Genomic DNA, 20,758 nt, shown 5'->3' on the forward strand with positions numbered 1-20,758 from the left:
ACGATGAAATACTAACAGATAATATACTTCGAAACGCTCAGGAAGCAGAGAAATGCTATCAAGAAAAAGCCAACTTTGAAAGAAAAAAGAAAATGAGTATTTTTTCTAAATATTAGAGAATAATTTTTTTTGCGCGATTTTTCTCCACCCCCCCACCCTGAAGAAAATATGAGGAAAGTTTGTTGATTTTTCATTATTTTTTTATTAGTATGAAGAATTAATAAATATAATCTCAACAATATAAAAAATCAAAAAGTATCTCATCACCACCCCACAACCGTCACAAACTGCAAACTCAACAATGATAAAAATAAAAGAACTAATGAAGACTCATCAACTTCAACAAATTCCAATATCAACAACAAAGACAACTTGAATGTAAAGTCCGACTTACCTCACTTGTTGTGTAAAATACCATTATCGAACGAATCGTAACATATCCTCCGCAAAAGGTATTCTTTACTGAATTACAATTTTGCTCCGCGATTATCTTTCTTGTCGTCAAATTTTCCACTATTTTCTAAATAAGTTCTATCTAACTTTTCTCTTCGTGCATATTCAAAACAGATTCACACTATGAAAAAAAATTTCTAATATCTGAAACATATTTAATTGAGACAAATAATTTTTCATCAATCGCTTAATTCTCCTAGGCATCTCAACTCACGTGGACCGAGAAAGGTCTCATGCTTTGAAATATTTTATATGATTTAATGACAAATCGCGCAAACAAATCTTCACTCTTCTAGTATTTATTGTTTTCATGATGTTTTTTTCACTTCCAATGGTTCGATATGCAATTCGAAATGCGTGAAGCGCAAACAGTTTGAGTTTGTAGCCATTGAAAATAATTTACTTCTCTCAAGCACATATGGTTTACATATTAGGTAATTTTTTTCTCAGTGCACAATTCGTTTTCCATTAACTGTCAGTAAATACTACAGTATAGCGAATGCCCAAACCAGGTCTAGTGATCACAAGACGGGCACTCGAGAACTTCCAGATGAATCCTTTGTAGAGGAATGCAAAAAAATTTGCAAAGTGATACTCTCGACATTTTTCATTTTCATCTATTTTTCCTGCAAGCATTGCACTGAAAAGTTTTAGTGGAACTAGTGGAAAGCTCGACGCTAGTGCGAACAAAAAGACTGCGAAAATTTCATTTTTTACCTCAGTTCTATTCGTGAAATCCTGAGGATCTTAAATCATACCGACTTCTCCGTATTCCACGATCCATCCTGCTTTATTATTTTTCCTCTCTGTTTTTTTTCCTTTTTTTTACTCTGCGTTATGTCTGCAGTCTCATTGTAGGAATGAACCAAGAGAAGACGATGAAACATGTTCAACTAGGAGAGATCTCAGTGCGGGGTGTGGTTCGCTTGGTTCAGTTACGCCTGCAGGACACGCAACTTCGTGAATTATTATCCCTCTCGAATACTTCTCCATTAAAATCATAAATTTCAAATTCAATAACATTGAGGAGTTTGACATATACGGGTATGCGTTTGTGAGTTTTTTTTTTCATTGCGATTGTCGAGTTCTATTCCATTAACTGTGACGAACAAAAACCAATAAACAGTGTTTGCGATGGAACAGAAGAATCTCCCGAATTGTGGAGTTGTTTCGGATCTATTTACTCTTTTCAACTCTTTTCATGATTGGTATGGGTCTACAAAACAGTCGTGCGTATGATGAATCCCTCATCGTCTGTATAAACACATTGTTGTCTTCAATGCGATTTTTCCAGTTTTGTTTTTGATCTCCTGTTTATTTTTCTTTTTTTCGTCGAACAAATACCACCCCAGGGATTTCCCATCGTTTGAGTTGATTTTCAAATTCATCAATTTACAAATCCATCAGGGGAATTCCATTTATTAAAGGTAGATGCATGGAAAAGTATTTCTGATTGGAGGATAGTTATGGAACAGCATACGAAGCTGAAAACAAACAATGAAAATGCGGAATTATTTGTTCTATGTGCTCGATTTTCATTCCCGAAGTGAAATGTTTGTCGAAACCATTTTATAAAAGTGACGCTTTTGTAAAAGTGTGTCATGAGTCCCTGTTCCTCATTTTATCCTAAAATTTAATGAAAATTGACTGTTGAACGATAGAATTTGAAAAATGACGATCAACTTTGTTTCCTCATACAGGGAGAAAAAAGTGAGGAAAAAATTACCGAACAAACCAAGTAACAGTGAAGCAAACTCGATTCCATAAAAAATCATACCAGTGCACGTAAATGCTTGCTCAATATTAAATTACCTCAGATTTTCTAGGTAATTTTCGTCCAACTTTTCTCTCCGTGTAGAGAAATTTTGTCTTGTTAAAAGAGAAATACATAGGGGATGCTCGGGGCGAAGTGGAACATTTTTCATCGATTAGAAAAACCAATATTTTTATTTATAAACAAAGACTGCAAGCATTAAAATTGATTGCAAACGGTCCACTTTGCCACACTCTCCCGTAGAACATTGCAGACTTCCAGTACACTATCTTTCATCCAGAAATGAATAAGAATTGTACGTATAGTTAAACAATTTTACCCTACTGTCGGTGTCAAAAGTAGAGACCACTCGAAACAACGGTCTGTAACTTGATAAAAAAAAATCTTAAAAATATGAGACCAATTGTACCGTGTAATAGGGATATTCTAGTCATCCAATAGGGAGTTTCAAGTATTTAAATTGATTAGTTCATTTTTCATCGCAGTGGAAGGCCGGAAAAACCCCGATTTTTGGTATCCATAAAAGTCGGCAAACTTTAAACCGCTACCATACAATCAAAAAATTTTTCAAAAAAATCGTAAATTTTTTCAGAGATTCCTTGAATCCCTGGGAAGCCAAGAAGAGAAGAAAAAACTTGATATTATTATTTATTTATTTTTTATTTATTTGAATAACTGCTTTTCAGGGTCCTGCCCTATAGAAGACGTCCTTGAAAAGGTAGGCAATAGGATGGCTCATATGTAAAAAAAATTGAATTTCATAATTTTCGTATTTGATAAAGATAATCAATGACATGAAAAGTACATGTGAATTTTTTTAAAATTTTTGAATCATTTTTCAAGGTTGCGCCGTGTAGTTTTATTTCTTATGGAATTTTACACGCATCGTCGAGATCGACTGTGTCAATAATTTTTTAAAGACTCAATTATGACATCCCTCGGTGTTTCCCCTCCATGAACCGTTCAGAGGGAGGTTTAAGAACAGAATTAATTTTTGTCTCAACAGAAAACTTATTACTTATCAAAATGAAAATCCTCATTTCTACTCAATTCAGTGATTTTCAGACGCCTCTAGCACGCTGGGTATCTGGCCGTTTTTCATCCCGATTCGGTTGATGGATTATGGAACTATCTGACAATAATTCAAAGAAAAAAAATTTCATCACGCTGTGACGAAAAGTGAACTTTTCGGCACGCTCCGCGTGCCTAAAAGTCCAATTTCCGCCACATTGTGATGAAAAATATTGTCCGTAACTCGTGAAAAAATGTTTTTTAGCTCGTTACGAAATATACTATTTCTTCACCACCAATTGAATTTTGAAAAAAATGCGAAAGATAATTCCTAAATTTCCAGTAAAGACAGGTGTCCGGCTCATGCGGTGCTTTTACAACGGTCGTAAACACAGAAATTGAGCCTAGGCAAAAAATTTGACCTGCCGAACTAACCTGCGCTGGGAGGGGACTGAACTCGCATCGTAGAACTGCTTTAAAATTTAGCTGAAATTTTGTGTATAGTTTTCATGTTTTCGGATGATGCATTCATGAAAAAATGATAAGAAAAGAGGAAAACCTTCTATGATAACTGTAGTGCATCAGTAATACACTTCAGGCGGCAGAAGGGAGCAAGGAAAATCCACGATAATGTCAGGGAGTGGTGGAAGAGGGGATTCCATTCATTAGGCCAGAAAAATTGTTCTTCAATATCTCATGTATCAAATTTTCAATAACTTCTTTTTCTTTGATTTTTTGTATTTTTTACTCTTTGATTATTTTTGATATATTGAGAATTTTATATTTCCCATATATTTGAAAGAAGTGTCAACTACATTTGTAACAAAAAAGGCATTAGACAAATCTAACTTAATCCGAAGGAATCCTGGGAGCGTTTATTCAACTCAGAAGGTTAATTATGCTTATTTCCTTCAACTCTATTTTATATCATTATTTTTCGAAACATTTTAATTAATTTCATACATTCTTCAGATTGAAAAAATTTATTTTGCCCATGAGGACTATCCAATTCTCAATATATCGAGAATAATTAAAGACTAAAGAATACAAAAAAAAACAATTACCCAGGTGACACACCCGAACCCTCACTCGGAGCCATACTTACTACCTGACACGGGCGTATCATTGAGGATATTTAACTTCTACCCAAGTTTTATGACTTCTACTGCCAGCAGGTCAAAAATATTAGTCAAACTTTAAACACACGGCGCAACCATCAAAATGCAGTTTAAAAATATGAAAAAATTCACAGGGGTATTTTGTCAACTGAAGAATCATTTTTTGAGGCGAAATCGGAAATATTCAGGAATACCCGTAAAATGGGCCACCCTAGTAGGCAAGCGCACATGTGGATTCAATTTTGAGGGACCAGAGGTCAGCGCTCCGTAAACCTTTGAAATTTGTCGATTTTTTAAAAAATCAATGGACATTGTTGTTTTAAAAAATATTGACCGAATGTGTTATATATCGAATATAGTACAATATAATACATCTTTTTTTGCGAATATAATACATCTTTTTTTTCAGCTGGGTTCGACAGCTCTGCAACGAAATAGCCGCAGTCGATATCTCTATTAATTGTATAAATAATTGTTACAATATTGAGTTTTTTCTTCTCGTTGGCTTCCCAGAGGTTCAAGGAATCTCTGAAAAAATTGACGATTTTTTTGAAGAATTTTTTGTATGTATGGTAGCGATTTAAAGTTTGCCGACTTTTACACACACCTTAAATCGGGGGTTTTTTCGGCTTTTCGCAGCGAGAAAAAATGAACTATTCAATTTAAATTCTTGAAACTCTGTATTGGATGACTAGAATATTTATATTACATGGTACAATTGGTCTCGTATTTTTAAGATTTTTTTCGTCGAGTCACAGACCGTTATTTCGAGTGGTCTCTACTTTTGACACCGACAGTAGTAGACTATACAGGGTGTCCCAAAAATAATTTCTCGGGAGATTGGAGAGGAGTACATTCTGCGTAAAGTTCCTCTTCGACTTTTCGCTCTGGAGCATAGTTGACAAGTTATTGACTAATGAAGTTGATCAATAAAAATTGAATTGATTGAAAATGACTGCAAAAATATAGTGTAAAATTGAGCAAGCAATGTTTAGAGTTCTCGTGGATTATCTACTTGAATTTCTTAAATTAAATTAAATTAGATATTCATTGAATTTCGAGATAGAAATGAGAAAAATGTTCAGAGAGAAAAATTTTTCGAAATTTCTCTCGCCGTGTATGCACGGAGAGAAATATCCAGTAACAATTAGGGAACTCACAATTCGCTCACCGATTACAGAATCGACTCAGAAAATTTAAGTGACGGTATCGTAATTTTTCACAAGAGATTCAGATAAAAATTACGGAACGCTCCGGAAAGATTCCGTGACAGTTCTGTAAAATTTCCTACAACCACATTTCGCTCTCAAATTACGGAAAAGATACGTAATTTTTATTGACTGTTTCTTTCCGTGTATGGGTGAATAACCGGGGTGCGATTTTCAAGAGAAATGTGCATGTGTGAGATGAATATACAGACATTGTGGGGATTTCATTACATGAGGATTAGGGTTTCTTCATGATATCTATTGTTCGAGGAATTGTGAGGAAATGGCATTTCATTTTAAACCGGTGTGTCTATATCCACAGTATGAAGAACTAATACAATATTCCTAGTTATATCAAACATTAGTTGCAAAACACAATTCAGTTGAAAAAATGATCGATTCGAGGAATCTCTGTGTTGAGGGTACACACCGAAAATCCACATTTTTGCCATTTCTCTACAGCCAATATTACATGTAATGCCGTCTGCGCAATTGCGAATAGCAATACAGGATGAACTCGCGGAATTCAAAGACAAAAGAGTTGTGAATTTCCATATACAGAAAACATCATGCAGATTTTCTGCAATCACTATGCGTGTTTTACACATAAGCTTTACGAACACAGAGAACAAAATTTTCAGGGATATGTCACTGATTTCCTGGGACATGTCAGATTTTTGGAAATCTGTCGCCGATTATACTGTAATATTCAAAGAAATAATAATTTGGGAATTAATCAAAGGAGTGTTTTTATTGAGAGTTCTTCAAATTAATTAATGAAACAAAAGTATTATCATACTTGAAGTCAGACTAACAACAAAAAAAACATCTATCTCTGTTTATTATTTTACAAAAGAGGGGAAGAGGATAAATCCAACCGTCGGTTCTGTAACAATACATTCACTGCTAGAAAATTGCTCTTGAAATTTCGAATGAACAAGCTTCAAATTTTTAACAACGACAAAGTTACATGAAATTTCTGGATATTTCTTTATTGACGAATCAGTCAATTTCTTGAATATACAAGTGATTCTCGATTTTCAGGTTCATACGGCACTCAAAAACACTGAGAATTGAATTGTATGTGATGTTTGAATTTCACAATGAGTTCAGAAATTTAAGCTTTCATTGAGAAATCAATGATTGTTTAACATGAAAAACCCCATTTTCTTGAATTATCCAGATGAATGAGAAATTTTGTGAACGCATTCATTTGAAATTCAATTCAAACTTACAACATCGAAAATTCAGATGAAACTGTGCCTGAAATTTCAAGAAATTTCCAATGATGATCATGATATTGGATACAAACTAGAATGATCCTGAAAATCAATGATAATGCCACGAAAAATTGGTGACAAAATCATTGAATTTTCCAATTTTGCCCTCACTGTATCTTAAAATCGCGTTACCCAAATAATTGAGCACATAGGGATTGATACATTCCTGAAAATAAAAATTTCTTTTTCTCCGTGAACGTAAGGGTGAATGGCCATGGAACAGAATCCACACGGAGACGTATCCATATAACCAAATCAATTGCACGATTTTCCCGCCAATTTTATTGACTCGATTCCGATTGGTTACGCGGATGCGTCTGCGTATGGATTCTGTTTCATGAGCATGTACCCTAACCCTATATGTAAAAGATACACGAAGTGTATAGAGTTTACGCACACTTTATGTTTATTTTCCATATAATTAATCGGACTTAGCACACAGGGTTAGGTTCGCGCAGTTTTTACATAAAACCTGTACAGATTGCGAAAAGCCCGCATAGTCTGTGTGCAATGTTTCCTCTTGTATGAGGAATTATATTCCATTTCGGTGGGTTTGTAATCCGCCACAGATCGGTAACAGAACTAATTACCACATAGAAATTTAATCTCAACACATCAATTCATCATACAGACAACTGAACATAAATAAATTGAACACGAAACCTATTCAACACAGAACAAACTCAACACAGGGGAAATTCAACATTAATCAAAAGGCACACAAATTTCTTACAAATTTACTACTAAACTCATTTAATTCCAATCATTCTCGCACTACACTGTTAAAAAAATTTAACTGATTTTTCCAGAAAATTACACTGAATTCAATTTAACGGAAAAAAGTATGAAATTTCAAGTTTCCCTGAAAATTCAAGGAAATTCCTGATTTTTCAGTGGAAGAACCATAAAGATTCCGAAATTTCCATGAATTTTCAATGCAAACATGATAATTCAATAAGAAATTGCTCTGAAATTTCAAAAAATCGACAATTCAAGGACATTTTTGCTTGAATTTTCCTAATTTCCATTAATTTTCATGGAATAATTTAATTGAAATTTAAAATTTCCATGAATTTTCCACGAAAACCACGAATTTTCAATGGTAAAATTCCCTGAAATTTCAATGAATCCGTGACTTGTTTCATATTTCAAGACTAATATACTAGTATACAAAAAAAACCTTATGACAGATTAGTCGTAAACAGACAAAAGATGAACTCTCCAAGTAATAATAACAACCCAGAAAACCGATATTTATAGTCCCCACTTATACTATGAAAATCGTATATTTGGCAATCAACGTACAATCAGTGCGCTGGGAACATTAGCTTTGGCCATGCGGTCTTCAAAATGCTGCTCCAGTTTGTTGTGAGTCAAAGAGGGAAACCACAATTAATTAGCAAAAGTTCTTGGTATAATTTGTTGCGTAATAGTTATGATAAAGAAAGTGGTGGTTATCGTCAGTGAAGAGATTGATATTATAGATTATCTACGAGGGATTGCATGAGGATGATGTTATGTAATGAGATGAGATGTGAGATGTTAAGTTTATCGAATTTTCAATTGTTAAATAAAGTGCGATAAAGACGATTGTTTATTTAAATATCCAATGATTAATTTAATGCGTTGAATTTGTCTTGTGTTGAATAGGTTTTGTGTTCAATTCATTGGTGTTCAGTTGTAATGTTCAAATATCTTTATGAAGAATTTTCTCAAATTCAATGAAAATTTTACTAGTTTTCCGGATTTTTTCTTCGATTTTAGTTCCCTTGTTTTGAAATTTAGACATTCTTACTGAAAGCTTTGAACTATGGTAGGCGGAAAAAATAGACCAGGAAAAAATAGCCCATACACCCAAAATGTGCTATAACCCATCCAACTTCAAAATTTCCCTCAGTCTATTCTTTCCTAGATTGAAACCAATTAAATTGAAAACTTAAATATTTACTCAGTCCGAAATCCTTTGAAATAATTCACCAAACAAATCAGCGACGCTGTGAATCCTCCCCCAGTGTCAAGTTCACGCTTATCTCTCGACTCTACCACACAATCCACAATAGTCTCCCAAACCAAACAAAGTCTGTTTACCCTGAGATAAAATATTAATTTTAATTCTCGATGAAAACATTAAAACTCTTGACTGACTGAACTGGATCTCTCCATTGTTTAGATATCATATTCAGGAGTGGATATCATCCCCATGAAGCAATCCCTGGTTTCTCGACCTGAGAGATAGAAGAATAAAGAGTCTCGCCATGCATTCAACTGTGGAAAAAACTTGAGTCCCTTTCAACGAAATGAAATAGCCGTTCATGACGACATATATAGTCTACATAGGAGTGTGGGAGGAGTTTTGCCCGTTCATACCGATTGGATTTCCATTTCCCAGGAACTAAAAACGATGCGGAAGCCCGCCGAATGAAAAGAAGGCCCCGAAGCGAAAGCGTATTCGGTAGTTTAGTTTGACTTCTTTCTTCTTTTTCTCTATTTCATCTGCACACGGTTGTGTGTGCATAGCTCACATAAGTCGATCTCTTTCGAGCACCCTCACTCCTACTATCTCTTTTTCTTTCTCTTTTGTTGTCTTTTATGCGATCGCCCTTTTTTCCTATTTTTGTTTCACATGACAAAACTGTCTACAAAAAAGGTACGAATAAACGGGACACACGTCGTATTGAGATATAAGAGCTTGTGGCGAAGAGCTGGGGGGATAGGAAAAAAAACTGTTCAATGACAGTGTGAAGAAGTGTCGAGGGCATTTGGTGGTGCGACTTTTTACGAATTATTTCCGCATTGTTGAATAAGTTTCTAGGGTGAGAAATGTCATTTCAGGGAGTTTTGTAAAAAGTATATGGAAGTTTCAACGGTTTAATTTTCATGTTGGGTGAAAGAACTATTCGGGATAAATCCTGCATTCGATATTGAACTGGTTTCTTAATATGGTGAGAAAAAAATCTAGTTTCCAGAACTAGAACTAATTACAGTTTTTTTAAAGCTCATGGTTCTACAAGGCGTTGTGCTGAGAATGAAGAAATAATTACTCAATTTCTGAAGGAAACAAATTTAATTGGTAGAATTAATTTTTTTTCATTGATTCGAGTGTACATTTTACTGTGACAGAGTACGGAAATATAGGGATTTTGTTGCGTGCCTAACACGCGAAACGATATAAAATCCTTTGAATTTTTCTGAAGAACTTTCCATTCATAACTTAGTATTTTTTTTCCTCCAGTAAACTTGTAGAATTCTCAGTAATTGCAGTCCAGTCATTCAGAGAATAATATCCACAAAATTCATTCAAATATTTTCCCGAACATTTCTCATTCGAATATCTCGGTGTATTTTTCTCTAACCTTAACTTGTTTTATTGAAATAGTCCTCAATTCTCTTGCCATTTGTAAAAGAAAATTTCCCAGTTTATCGCCCACTGTCCTAATTCCTCAAACATTTTAGTTCCAGACACCTTTAATTGGGGAACGGGCCCAATGCGCGCCAATATCTCCCTTTCGATCTCATGTACGACCTCCCGAATTTTCCACCGCATTTTCACCAATCAGAGAATAGTTCCTCCATGCTGAAAATGTCCTCCAATCACTAACAAATTTGAACGTTCATTTGTCCTTCACCGCTTTTCCTCCCTTCCCACTATGGCATTGAAACTTGTTCCCAAAAATTATTTTATAAATTAGGAGGTATTTCCATCTATCTTACACTCTTAAAATATATTTTTTGAGTTTTAAATATTTGCGCGTGAGTGTTATTCACAGTTTGTCATCATCTCCCAGTCTCCTCACACCCGGACATTTCCAACAAACTCCTTTCTCACCCTTAATAAACAACTACACAAAGATCAATTCGGCGTGTAGTACAAACTGCAAATATTGCTCTGTAGAGGACAGATCTCTGGAATTTACAATTTCAGAGAATTCAAACGAATGCAATATTAAAGCCGTTTTGAGACAGATTTCCACTCTGAAAAATTCTGAAAACTGTATTCTTTTTTCTCCGTGCGGCTCAGACAAGATTGCGATGACTGCTGAATAAAAAATTTATATCGTATAGCTTTCAGCTATTGAGTTTCTGTATTTGCTCGATCCTGAATCAAAATTTTTGAAGAGCGTGTCTCATAACAATTAAAGTCATGGATAATTCTCATGATAAACATCACCCTATACCAAGTCCAATTGAACCTCTTTCCGTAGGATAACGTGTGAGATGGACAAAATCACTAATTCCACATTTCAATTTACCATATAACCATGACAATATCGAATGATGGTATTCGAAAGACTATAGTATCCAATCGATTTCATTGTTCGAATACGCTGAATAACATTATATTCATTCAGGAGTAAATTGCTGGTGTGATAGCAGAGCTAACAACATACCGAATTAATTTTATGCAATTATCCGCTTGATAATATTGTTCCAGCATTACAAAAATCATTATTAGTAATTATAATAATTTTCTCAATTCGTTCATGTCTACTACCCATATAAATTTTACCAATTTCTGAATTTCCAAAGATTAATTTCCCCCAGCCATGATAAACCTAAATAGAAGCAGTGAAGCATTCCCCGAATTCGTTGAGGGGTCGACTACCATCTCACATGAAGTGGAAACCCGGGTAGTTTGATCTTGGTTATACTTCGTCGCCTCGAGGTTATGTAAGCAACCCGGCTCTGGGTTTTCAGCAAAGCCCTACATTAGCATTTATTAATTACACCGTCTCATGAGTCTGTACTTTGGTTGACGCTATCATACTATCTCCAGTTCCTCCTCATTCCCTAATATCTACGCTGCCTTTCTGTTAGCGGTAGGAGTACCGAGACGAAGGCCGTGAGAAGGTTGAATGTGGGTTATATTATACGAATGCAAACTGACTGACAACGCTCTCATATTGTTACCCCGTGTAAATTTGCATTTTCGACGCGTTGGTGTAAGCCAAACTCTTGTATTATTTTTTTGAGTGATATCTTTGTTAGACCAATTAATTGTATTCACTAAAATATTTGTGCTCTGTTTGTTCAGACAATTTTTTGGGAAATAAATGATTGCGCTAGAAAATTTTGAGGGACTTCGATAGAGGAAAAGATAGGAAGGAAAATGATAACTTTCACAGAGTTAAAAATGAAGAATATATCCACAATTTTTAGAGATTTGCCCCCAATATTTCAGGATTCGAGATCCTATCTGGAACAAGGGTAAGCAGGCCAATAGTTGGACGGTTAAGGAAATGTTGAACGTCATTAAAGGATTTAAAATTGATGAAGTAGCTAAATGAATAAAAAATGAGTTCTCAAGGAAACAATAATTTGAAGGGGAAAAAATGAAGTGAGGAATAATTAAATGAGGTTAAAGTGAAATATCGTCCAAATCTTCAATAACTGGACGCTGGGGCCAATAAATGAATGATGGATAGAATTTTCATCCAATTTATACAGACATACGAGGGGCTATTCACAGGCCAATTGGGTGACACGGCGATTACAAAATGTAGTCGATTACCCAGGATTACGGGACTGATTACACTGATTACCATTGCCTATGTGATAACCGTGATTACCAAGAGCACAGAATGTGATTACGTGATTACAAATGATTTTGTCGATTACATTCTGTGATTACCAAACATCGGTAATCATTGAAATCACAAAAAATGGCCTCTTATTGAATATTAATTGATGGAATAATTAATTATTAGAACCTGCAAAGAAATGAGGAAAGAGGGGCGGGGATTAGAACAGAGGAATGCAGTCTTCATCACTCCATCTAATAATTTGGGCATTTATAAGTGCTATCAGCAAAATAAATTTACTGAATATCTACCATTGATGAAGAATGAAACTTACCAGCAGATAATTCAAAGATAATTCAGTCGTTGGTTCTCCAAAATAAAAAGAAATTTTAATTCTGTTAAATCGATTTTCTACGGACAAATGCTCTGTACAAAATACATTGGCTAGATTCTGAACCATAAACATCTGGGATTCCAAGAAAAATTGATCCAGGGATCTCTGAGACTTACCGTTCGTAGAAATGAAAATTCAAAAACAAAATTCACGGTCTCACTAGGAGCAACTACGAAAGATTACACTGATTACAAATGATTACAGTGATTACAAATGATTACCACTTGATTACCAAAACTAGATCACAAATATGGTAATCATGTGATTACAATGATTACGTGATTATGTGATTACAATGATTACATTGATTTCACTGGGATTACAATTGATTACATCAGCGAGTGACACCACGATTACGCCTGTGAATAGCCCCTCGCAAAAATATGAATTTTGTTTTATTAAATGTGAAGAAATCCAGTGCCAAATAGATTCTTAATCTTCGGGATATGATTCTCTTTCTAAAAATATTGTGCTATTCCCCACGTCTGACTCTTTCGGAAAAGAACTACTTTTTTTTTCTCCATGATACTTTGTCACTGATGCTTAGCAAATTGCAATGCCAGGCCACCCAGCACTGACCTCCCGAACATTTTATTTTTTTCTTGCTGTAATGTTGATATTTGAAAAAAAAAACTTTATCACCTGATTATACATAAGTGTTATTATTGATAATGATAATAATTCGTAGTTTTCATTCTATTATTTATAGAATTATTAAATAAACGACGAAATCGTTCAGGTATTGGCCCGAGTCCAGCTATTGGCCTGTTCACCCTACCCTAAATTTCAGGCAATCACTCACTGAAATTTAGAGACTAAACTTCTAAAATTGAGGATTCACCCAAGTGGAAATTCCGTTCAGCACACCTGAAGTCGGATCAGAAATGAATCTGCCTACAGTCAGGTGCGACTGATCAGGTAACACCTGATCAAAGCCTGGTAAAAAACTGATCCAGTGTTTCTGAGGTCAGGCAGCCTAAAATCATTTTGATCAGATTCGGATTTGGTCACCCTGATTTCAATTTGAGCAGAGTATCTTGAGATGCACCTGGTCAGATTCGGGCCCGCCAGGCCTGATTGAATTTCGATATAAAACGGCGTTACACCTTTGATCCGGACCTGATCCATTCACATCGTCACAATCTGATCTGACGTCAGTACTGACCTGATCAAATCTTGATCTGAACCTGAGCGCAATTTCCACTCGAGTCTTTCAAAGTCACCCAATTTTTAGATTTCTCACTCGTTAAATTTAAAATGCCGCAGATTCCGAAAAACTAAAAAATTTTCTTTCTCCGCGAATTTCCGTAAGTGAGAAATGAGACGAATTATAAAATCATTGTAATGAGCAATTAGCAATTTAAAAAATGTTTAATGCATAATACTACAAACGACCCGTTATCAATGGCTTTACGATATTTAATGATCATGTATCCCATTTGTTGCTGATTTAACCATGGGATATGATCATTAGCGAGTGAAAGAAAACCACCGAACGATGGCGCCGCAGAATTGTAAAGAGAGAGCATCATTGAAACTTACCGTTATCACTATTGAGTTTTACCCTTTCAATGAGTTTCCCAATAATTGAAGCGGAGATACTCAGTATAAATTTCCCATTTCCCGGCGGCCTTTCATTATTTACATTCATTAAAAAACCAATCATTATTCTCGTCATTGACTATGATCAAATTAATTCATTTCATTGTCCAATTGTAATTGAAATTGACAACTAAAGTAGAGGAGGATAAAAAGGTGGGAATTTAGTGCTCGTGCCTTATTTTGGACCGAGAAAAAAATGTTTCTTTTATGCATACATTTAGAAATGTTGAATAAGTTTGGAAAAAAAAGAAAGATACCCCATAAATGGGGATTTTGCGATCCGGAAAATTTTGTCGACGGAAACAGAATGTATATTTCCTCATTTTTTTGGAGATTGATGCGGGGAAGAGAGTAGTCGTCATATACTTGCACCTAGAAATTTGAAATCAATTTCAAAAAATAAAATAATGTAATCACTGGAATTATTTCAATCATTGTCCAGTATCGCCAATAGTATGGTGACAGATACCTAAAAATCAGTGACATTTCCCTGGAAATCAGGGTTATGTTCGTCAAAATTGGCCACATGTTTCCCAAAATCTACAAACTTACTCGGCTTTGAAAAAACATTAATTAAATTAAGACATTTAAATTCAAAAGCATATGGTAATTCATTAAGCCTTGGTCACGGTTCGTGATGAGGCCGCAGCTGGTACGAACCCCAAACATGCCACAATAATTACTTTTCGAATTCAAATTCTCTAACCAGGTCTCTAGATATCGCCTGACTGGCTTAATTAATGTTGAATTAATATTGAATCATTTTTTAATTTTACGATATCGATTGTGCAAATTTTATGATTTCTCCATGTTTCATGACTCCTAGTTCAAATTTGCAATGTTCTTAATTAAAATAATTTGGAATACCGTCAAGGTAGGAGTACTCAAATGAGTATCAGTACCCGAACGCATATCACTAGTTATGACTTATTTCTAAATTATTATAAAGTTTTCCTTCCTTTTTTGCTTCCGAATGGAAGCCTTGTAATCATGATTTTTTTCGATTTCCTAATTTTCAGTGGAAATGCCTAGAAATGTCATGAAACGTGAAGAAATGATGTTTTTAATAAATGTCTGTATGTGTGTAGGTATGTATGTGCACATTTATTCTCGGTTGTCCAGAACCGCACATGCGCTGAAATTCTGACTGCTAATTGGTACTATTGATAGTCAAATTTCTGCTAGGTTTCAGCTCGATCGGTTGAGCGGTTCGTGAGATATAGTGATTCCTTAAAAATCGTTTTTCGCCGATATCTCCTTAACCATGCGACGGATTCCAATTTTTTTATTTTCAAAATACTCGTCATGATGATACCTATTCAATTGGATCCATTTCATCCCAAAAAGACCATTTCACCCTGAGCAATGTAGTTTTATTCAAGTTTTTTCATTTTTCCACTGAAATTGCTTGTATGCATGGTAACTTAAAAAATAATTGAGATAGAAACTTGAAACTTGGTATGATTTTCGGTCTCATGGTAACAAAGTTGGGGATTGTAGATAAAGGGAATCGGACCATTAGTTTCGGGAATGACAGAAACTTGGTCATTTTTGTTTTTTTTTTCTTTCTGAATATGTTGAATTAAAAGTGAGTTTCAGGATCATAACCGTCACAGGGGTTTTATAGATAACAAGTGTCATTGAACACAACACAATTTGACCAGATTCGCTAATGACCTCAAACAACAAATGATTTTGAATTTATGTTTTTGCTTCCATTCGGAAGCAAAAACTATCAAAAAAAAATTTTAATTATCAATTTTCTGTCAGTAGTCCGTTTTGCCTGCCTGGTCCATTTTTCCCTACCCTCTCCTACAACAATTGTATACATAACTAATTGAATAAAGACTTTCATTAACTCGATACGTTAAAAAAGTCATTTAACGTGGTATACGAGCACACGAAACTGCACGGTTCGGGTTTAGAGCCTTTGATCGTTCGGGTACTGATTAAAGAGCCATTTGACCGTTCGGGGACTGACGTTTCGATCGACTCGTCAATTTTCTTTTACTATTATTCACAAGCACATGAATTTTATATCAAATTGATTTTTTTCTATGCCAACAATATTGATGTTTGCAAAGAATTAATGTTTTTGGCTATTCTACATTTGAATAATGAGAAAAACGTATTTTATTACTGAAAAATTCTTACACGTTCGGGTACTGGTGCCTCCAAGGTAATTCAAAATGTTAATAATTGTTAATGGAGTTCATTCAAGGTCATATGTAACATAATCAACCCATAATTTAACATAATTGTAGTATTTGGAAATGTATTTGGACCATGTAGGAATGACTGGCCTGGAGAAATATGCTCCTAAAAAATAAATTCTCCCAAAAAAATGATTCCTTGGCAAAAGTAATTTTTTTTCTCAGTGTATCATGAATTTATGGTCGCATATAATGAAAATACTTGGAATATTAATTAAAAACTTGGTAAAATGAAATATTTAACTATCCCTGAAGTAAATTTATACCAGACAACGAAAACTCAAGTGGCCACTATGAAAACTGCAGCTAACTGAATGCGAGAGGACGTTTGTTGAAGAGGTAAGGGGAATACAGAATTGCTCGTGAGACCTGGGCTCAAATGAATTGTTCCACTCTTGGCCATTTCATTATTAATGAGATCCTCGTAAACGGAGAACACTCTGGGGGTGGGGTTTGGGAGGGGATGGAAAACACAGGGGTAGGAACTTCTACCCATTCATACCGAGACCCCGTAATGCCAACCGCATATGCGGTAACAATACAAATTTGGAAGATACGGATTATTTTTGGTATCTGGGGGATTTTCACATTTTTGACAGGTATGAAAGTTTTATAAATAGACAGTGGAATTGGAAATAAACATCATCGAAATGTACCTTGCGTTTCATTTCACGTGGTACAAACCGCTGGCAATTGTGCAGGAAATACAAAAATTGAGGGGATGAGTCAGAAAAAGATGTAAATTTCCGTTGTTCGTATATAGGATAATATTATTTTATTGTTGCAATTTTGTTTTTTTATTGACATTCACAATCATTTTTAATACCCATATAAAAATTTACGATCCTGTAAATTCGAATTAATTGATTGCTGGTTCCAGTAATACAGGTGATAGTAAATGGAATTGATTCGTACTTTAATTACAGGACCAATAAAACTCGTATGGGCAGAGGAAAATGAAGATGTGCAGTTACCATGCGATGTCACGCCACCAATAATAGACGACAAGGTGGCTATGGTGCTGTGGTTCAAGGATGAAATGGGCCAAGGAATTCCTTTTTATTCGTAAGTCTATGAAATATTTATGCTCTCTACTTCAAATAAGAATGATGAAGCTAATCATACAAAATTTGAAAAACTGATATAAAAAATGTATAAACATTTCACCAATTAATTTCGTATCACGTTCAAAATAAATTACAATAGAATTATTACCTGATTTCAGGGGTCATCAAACACAAAATATAAAGATGAAAAATGTTGGGATTATGTTAATCAATAAGAAGATTCTGATAATTCTTTGATGTAACTACCTTTATTAATTGGAAGGCACCTTACTGATACTCTCCCAGAGACTGAGAACGACACAAAGAAGTTGGTGACGAGCTAGTGTCAAAAATCTGATACATAAAGAGTCATTCATTTAAATCCTTCATTGCTTCATTCTCCTTAGGCTAAATAAAAGAATGTAAACCCTGTGACTTTTTGCCTCTCTACGTTAAAACTATAAAATACTTCCAACAAACAATCATCAAGATAAATTGAAGTATATGAAAATTAGGAATACGGCGTCGTTATTTATTCCACATTTAAATCAATTCAAATCTATTGAATTATCAAGAAAACGAGGACTCCAATTGTCGCAGATAAATGTCACGTGTCCTTCACACACACAATCTCAAATTTATAATTTTTACAACCGCAGATATTTGTTAAATTAAATCATTCAGAATATGATGGTAATTAACGAAGAGTGCACTCGAAAAGAAATCTAATTATTGATCAAATTGTGAATTAATTGGACAAATAATGATAATAAATGTTCAAGCGTCTCTAACCCAAAATATTCGTTATGATGACGATAAATGGAAAGGACTGATCGTTTGGCATCGCTATCGAAAGGGAAAAGAGCGAGGATTCGGTAACGAATTAGGAATTTGTGTTACCAAGCTAGGTTGTTCTTGAATATATGTGTAAAGTCAAGTACTAAAATTCGTAAACAGAATACATAGAATGCAAGTTCAGGCTATTCACGAACTTTAATGCTCGACTGTATTAGACTGAGATTAAAAATTCAAACACAAGTTGAAAAGTTGTTATTCAAAAATTCGTTACAAATTAAAAACAAGTCGAGAATAAGCCTCCAGAAGCAAAAATAATCCATAAAATGACGATGTGTGACTTTTTAGAAAAAAAAGATTTTTAGATGAATTGCTCCATTACAGTATGTATTGAATCGATCCACACAATTTTATACACAAGTGTTACTCAATAATATTAATTAGTATCCAGAGTCTCAGATGTTTATTCCTAGTTTGACGCGTATTATGGAACGCTATATTGCCCCTCAATTGAAAAAATTGGAAAAACGGGAATATCTCGAAAATTTTGTATGAACGGGTATTCATAAAAAAAATTAAATTAATCGGACCAGTTCTTAAGTGCGTACGGGAAATATTGAATAAAACGGTTTTTCACACAAAGGTGAATATCTTCTAAACCACTGGTCCAATTTCCCCTACGCATAACCCCACCCTGTAATATCATAAGAGCAATCACCAAATACAATCTCACCAAATTTCAACATTCTATCCAATTTTTTGGGGAACTATCGTGCACAGAATGATTTTTTCATAACGTAAAATGCCGATTATTACCAAACTGTCACTAGTTGCATAGCAATATTGTAATCTGATTTGATAGATATTATCGCCAGGAATATTTTGACATAAAAAAAATTCAATTCAGTCACGCAGTTTTCGAGATATTGAGGGAAAAAATTTTTCAGAAATTGCTGTATCTCGAGTTTTGCCATTAATTTGTTGAATAAATTAACGATAAACATAATTGGCGTAATGTCTGTCACTATCCAACGTACGCCATGTTTGATGTTTCATCTCTCTCGAAAATAACATCACTAACTTTACCGTTTTATGCTCCACTCACCCCCGCGCGCCTTCCCGTTTTGCCCTACTGAGAAGGCCTCTTAACCGATTGGACTAAAATGGCGCCCAGAAGTATTCCAAAATAATATCAATGATGTGACGATATTTCAGATTTCTAGTTTCAACTTTAGTCCCTTTCTGTGAAGATTTATAAAAATTTTCCGAAAAATTCGCACACACATCCGAACATACATACACGCATTTTCTGAAAATATCGTATCTTCACATTCTTATGACATTCTACGTTATTTCCAGGCAAAATTAGAAGATCGTCAAAATTAACATTTTGTTTTAATATTTTATTGTCACGCAGATGAAAAACTTAGTTTCATGCAAGTAATTTTTGTAATGTCAGAAATTGCTGGGCGAAAATCGACCATCCTCTTTCCATTTCGGAATTAAATTTTCCTGTTTTTTCAATACCACCAGAACATGAATTGTTCTTGAATTGACATACAATACATTTTCGCTTTGTGAAAGATTCTCCCCTCATGACCAAGTTTCCTCCATGGAAAAAACTGTGTAGTGACAACATCTAACGAATGCCAGCGCATGAGGATAAGTGAGTGTAGAAAAAATATAAATCTAAAATTCCAAAAAGTACAAAAAAGAATGAAAATAAATGAATATAAAAATGAGAGAAACCAGGGGGAAACATACGACCGTATGCATTTTCCTCTTTTTCTCCCATGTATACCCTTGTCAACTGCGCCAACCCCATAGTGAGTGACTGACATTTCTCTCCGTGTTTTCATTATTCACTTTTTTCCTCCCCCTCTTTTGATATTTTTTTTCTTCTCACTGCATACGTCGCCCGCTGTATTTCATTCAGTGCACGATGAATTTTCATATTTCTTACGCAATTGTTCCACACTCTCATCATGCAGCATTTGCCTTTATTTATATTTTTTGAATATACATTCGTTTTTATGGTTCAATTTTTCGTGAAATACAGACAATACTTATTCACATTTCACTTTACTATATGTTTTCAAAGCCTGAGGCATTAAAAATTCTCTCATTAAGTATTCATACACTTTTCGTGGATTTTTTTCCTTATTTAGATACTGGTAAACCATATCTGAAATTATGAAAAGAGTGAATTTGTATTTCTTTCCAAATTAAAACCGGAGTCTTACCTAATGGAAAATGACGATTTTTGGTGGAAGGTTTTAGTTCACTAGTCAACAGCCATAACAATGTTCCATTTCCTAGGGATATATATATATATATATATATAT

At 34.5% G+C, this 20,758-nt stretch overlaps 1 protein-coding gene across 1 annotated transcript in view; it reads left to right on the forward strand.

Annotated features, from left to right (window-relative positions):
- LOC107035974 (hemicentin-1) overlaps window positions 1-20,758 on the forward strand; it is a 147,357-nt gene that overhangs the window by 50,144 nt on the left and 76,455 nt on the right. The window contains exon 2 of the mRNA XM_015253642.1: window positions 17,499-17,637. Coding sequence (XP_015109128.1) covers window positions 17,499-17,637 — 139 coding nt within the window. The remainder of the gene's footprint in view (window positions 1-17,498; window positions 17,638-20,758) is intronic.

Source organism: Diachasma alloeum, unplaced genomic scaffold (genome assembly GCF_001412515.2).
Source record: "Diachasma alloeum isolate Michigan unplaced genomic scaffold, Dall2.0 Dall_scaffold_00203, whole genome shotgun sequence".
In the NCBI taxonomy this organism is placed as follows: domain Eukaryota; kingdom Metazoa; phylum Arthropoda; class Insecta; order Hymenoptera; family Braconidae; genus Diachasma; species Diachasma alloeum.